Source organism: Dermacentor variabilis, chromosome 6 (assembly GCF_050947875.1).
Source record: "Dermacentor variabilis isolate Ectoservices chromosome 6, ASM5094787v1, whole genome shotgun sequence".
Lineage (NCBI taxonomy): Eukaryota > Metazoa > Arthropoda > Arachnida > Ixodida > Ixodidae > Dermacentor > Dermacentor variabilis.
The window spans coordinates 192,067,749-192,071,954 of NC_134573.1; the positions used below are offsets into that span (position 1 = coordinate 192,067,749).

At 50.5% G+C, this 4,206-nt stretch overlaps 1 protein-coding gene across 1 annotated transcript; it reads right to left on the reverse strand.

Moving 5' to 3' along the window:
- Positions 1-471: 471 nt before the first annotated feature.
- Positions 472-3,884, reverse strand: LOC142586396 (uncharacterized). The gene is made up of 2 exons (XM_075697644.1): positions 2,403-3,884; positions 472-576 (listed from the first exon to the last, which is right to left on the reverse strand). The coding sequence occupies exons 1-2, from the start codon at positions 3,882-3,884 to the stop codon at positions 472-474; spliced, it is 1,587 nt and encodes a 528-aa protein (XP_075553759.1).
- Between the last annotated feature and the right edge of the window lie 322 nt (positions 3,885-4,206).

A 4,206-nucleotide genomic window follows, 5' to 3' on the forward strand; every position in this document is an offset into this window, starting at 1 on the left:
TCACTGCACATCCAAAACTACAGCAAAGATCAGAGCACTGAATACAGTCACGGCACTTGTTGAAAGTTCGCGTCATACATTAAGCGCCGAGGTGGTCTGCGTTGTCTTGTAGTCCTTGGAGCAGCTGCTTGTTGCGGAACTGTCGGCACAATGCTCGCTGTGCTGTTTGGGTTTTGCGCCGCCTCTGGGTCGTGTTGTGTGCTGGCAGGGGCATCGTATTCTTGAAAAACACCTTCGTCGTCGTGAGGAGGACCGCTAAGGCGAAAAGATTCTCTGGTTGGCAGCAGATGCTCGCGGTTGCGTCGCAAGAGTTGCCCGTCTTCAGTCATGACAACGTATGACCTTGGTTGACCAGACGACTGAAGAACCCGAGCCTTTCTTCTCCATGATGAGCTGTCTTTTATTCTGACCGTTTCGCCGTTGTTGAGCGGTGCGAGTGGCCCTCTTGAGTAGTCTGTTTGCTGGCGTTTGTCAACCCGCCGGCTTTGTCCGACCTGAACGGTTGGTAGAGTTGTTCGCAGCGAGCGTCCCTGTAATATTTCGGCTGGTGACCAGCCGCATTCCAGTGGAGTTGACCTGTTAGCGAGAAGACCAAGCCAAAAGTCTTGTTTAGCTTCAGTTGTTTTCTTCAAGATTCTCTTGACTACTTGTACCCCCTTTTCGGCGAGTCCGTTGGAGCGGGGAAAATACGGGCTTGAGGTCACGTGTTTGAAATCGTACACTTTTGAGAACATGGCAAATTCTCTACTGGAAAACTGAGGCCCGTTATCAGTGCATACCTCTACAGGTATGCCATATCTGGAAAATATGGCACTTGCTGCATCTACAGTAGTTTTTGCTGAAGTGTCTACGAGCTGTTGGACTTCGGGAAAATTCGATAGGGCATCATAAACACACAAGTAGGACCGACCTGCGTGGCTAGAAATGTCCATGCCGACGCGGTACCATGGTTGGTCTGGAACCGGACGCATAATCAAAGGCTCTTGCGGCAACTTGTAAGCGTACGTTTTACATACAGAACATGCCTGTGCAAACGTCTCGATATCAGTGTTCATTCCTGGCCAGAACACCAGGCGCCGTGCCCTTTCTTTGCACTTGTTAATTCCCATGTGGCCTTGATGAGTTCTGGCCAACATATCGCGCCTCATACTGGCCGGAATGACAATCTTACAGCCTTTCAAGAGAACCCCTTTTACTTCCGATAGCTCAGCGGCAAAAGGCTTGAACGGTCCTTCAATTGGTTGCCCGTTCTCCAGGTGCTTTAGCACAGCGGCGAGCTGCGTGTCCTTTCGTGTCTCGGAAGCCAGTTCTTTCCACATGGTTTCGCTGACAAGAGAATCAACCACACTTACTGCGTGCACTTCGACGTCGTCGTTGTTGTCTGCGTTATCTGCTGCGCCCTTAACGGAAGCCCTGGACAGCATGTCCGCCAGTAGGAGCTGTTTTCCTGGAACATAATGCATTAAAATGTCATAGCGTAGCAGACGCAAAAAAAATCGCTGCAGTCTTGGCGGCATGTCACCGATCGCCTTCTGTGATATGGAGATCAACGGACGATGGTCAGTCTCAACGACAACCTTCCGCCCATACATGAAATGGTGAAATTTCTCGCAGCCGAAAACTATGGCCATTGCTTCCTTTTCAATTTGTGAATAGCGTTGCTGCGTATCAGTAAGCACTCTGGAGGCGTACGCAACCGGTTTCCATGCACCGTTGTGATACTGCAGCAAGGCAGCACCGATTCCGTTTTGTGACGCATCGCATGATAACCTGGTTTCTTTTTCAGGGTCAAAAACTGATAGCAAGGGCTGCTTGCTAAGGCTGTCGCACAGCGCTCTCCACTCTTTTTCGTGATTTGCCGACCATTCGAAAACAGTGTCTTTTTTTAGCAAGCTTCTGAGAAGCGTTGTCCTTTCTGCTAGTGTTGGCAAAAACTTTCCAAAATAGTTCACGACACCCAGCATGCGTTGAACTGCTAGTTTATCACTAGGGGGTGCCATCTGCAACATGCACTCAACATGGGATGCATTTGGACGGATTCCTTCTTCGTTTATTACGTCGCCCAGGAATTCAATTTGTTGAACGCCAAACTCGCACTTTGCTGGATTGAACGTAAGGCCCGCACGTTCTGCCGCTTCTAGCGCTGATCTTAGACGTTGGTCGTGCTCTTGTTGGGAATTGCCCCACACGAGTATGTCATCGACATACACTCTAACGCCAGGAAGCGCGTCAAAAATTTCACTTAGGGTTTGCTGAAATACTTCGGACGCTGATGATATTCCGAAAGGCAGTCGCAAAAATCGATAGCGGCCGAAGGGTGTCGCAAAAGTGCATATCCTAGACGTCTCGTCATCTAAGGGAATTTGGTGAAACCCTGCGTTTGCATCTAGGCGAGTGAATACTCTTGCGCCGGCCAGCTCGGCCTCTATGTCTTCCCGCCTCGGCATCGCGTAGTGCTCGCGCTTGAGGCACTCATTTATTTTCCTGGGGTCCATGCAGACTCGCAGCTTCCCGTCTTTCTTTCGTACGATAACAAGGGGACTCACCCAGTCTGTTGGCTCAGTGACTTTTGCAATTATTCCGGCTTGTTCCATACGTGACAACTCCTCCCGAAGTGGCTCCTCTAAGGCCAGTGGCACTCGACGAGGTCTCTGAACCACTGGCGTGGCGTCCTTGCGAAGCACCATGTGGTATACTCGTTTGACGCAGCCGGTGCCAGTGAAAAGGTGACGAAAGCTGGCAACCACTTCTTCAGAGCTGTTTTGCGACACGCTGTTCACGCGTGAAATCAGTCCCAGGCGTTCACTCGCCTCAAGTCCTAGGATTGCTTGGCGCCCCTTTCGTGCCACGAAAAAACTCAGCATGGCAATGCAACCATTTAAAGAGACTTCGGCCCGCATGACGCCAATGTGTTTGATTACATCTCCGCCGTAGGAGCGTAAAATCGCGCTGCTGGGGTACAGGGGCGGCTGTGGGTCCATTTTGGCGTATAATCCATAAGGCAACAAATTTGCCTGCGATCCCGTGTCAACCTTTAACTGAACTGCCACGTTCTTGATTTGGACTTCCACCGTCCAGTCATGCTTGCTGGACACATTCTTTGCGGATACGTCGAGAATCTCGAAATCGTCTTGGCCGCTTTGCAACTCGCCAACAACTGCCGTCACTTTACAACATCTGGCAAAGTGGTTTTTCCGCTGACATCTCCGGCACGTTTTTCCAAAAGCAGGGCACCTTCTTGGGGAGTGTTTTCCGCCGCAGTTTCGGCAGTCATAACGTGTCTGTTCTCGGTTTTCGCGGCTCGTGCTAGTCCTGCTGATAGGATGCACTTGGTGTTCCTGGTTCCACATTTCCTTGTGAGTTGCTGATGCTTCAGCTGCTTTACAGGCTTGTTCTGCCTTCTGCAGGGTCAAGTTGTTGTCCCTGAGGAGCTTTTCACGTACCGTGTCGTCATTTATCCCGAACACAATTTGGTCCCTGACCATCGATTCCGCCAAAGCTCCAAAGTTGCAAGCACGTGCTTGATTCTTCAGGTCTCGTAAGAAATGCTCCACTGGTTCGCCAGCAGCTTGGATTCTTCTCCTGAACATATACCGCTCGTGAACCTCATTGGTCTGTGCAATGCAATACTCATCAAATTTTTTGACCACTGTGGCATAGTCGTCGTTCTTCTCGCCTGCTGCAAACGTGAAGGTGTTAAAAACTTCAATGGCCTCTGCGCCCGCGACGCTCAAAAGCAACGCTGTCTTCTTGGACTCAGTCCGAGGCTTTTCTGCGACCTCTGACGCCGTGAGGAAAATTTCAAACCTTTGTTTGAAGAGCTGCCAGTTCTTGTGCAGGTCGCCTGTTGTAAGGAGCGGCTCCGGTGCTTTGAGGAAATCCATTTTCCGCCACAGGATCGCTGGTCTTCACGCGTCGTGCAGGAAGTGCATTGCCATGCTATCCCACTTCTGACACCATGCATCGAGTGGAGCAGACGACGACACGTCGTGTGTCACTTGCTGGGCAAAAGTGACCCAGCGTTTATTCAGCACTGGTTTTATACACGTTGTGAACAGGCGGGTAACGCCCTTATCACATGGGGGCGTATCGTGCCATGAACACAGAGCGCTCTGCATGCTGAGCAGATTAGATACAGATTACGATACAGGCGGCTTAGGATTGACTACTTTCCAAAACTTTTGAGTATTGGCAAAGTTGATATGT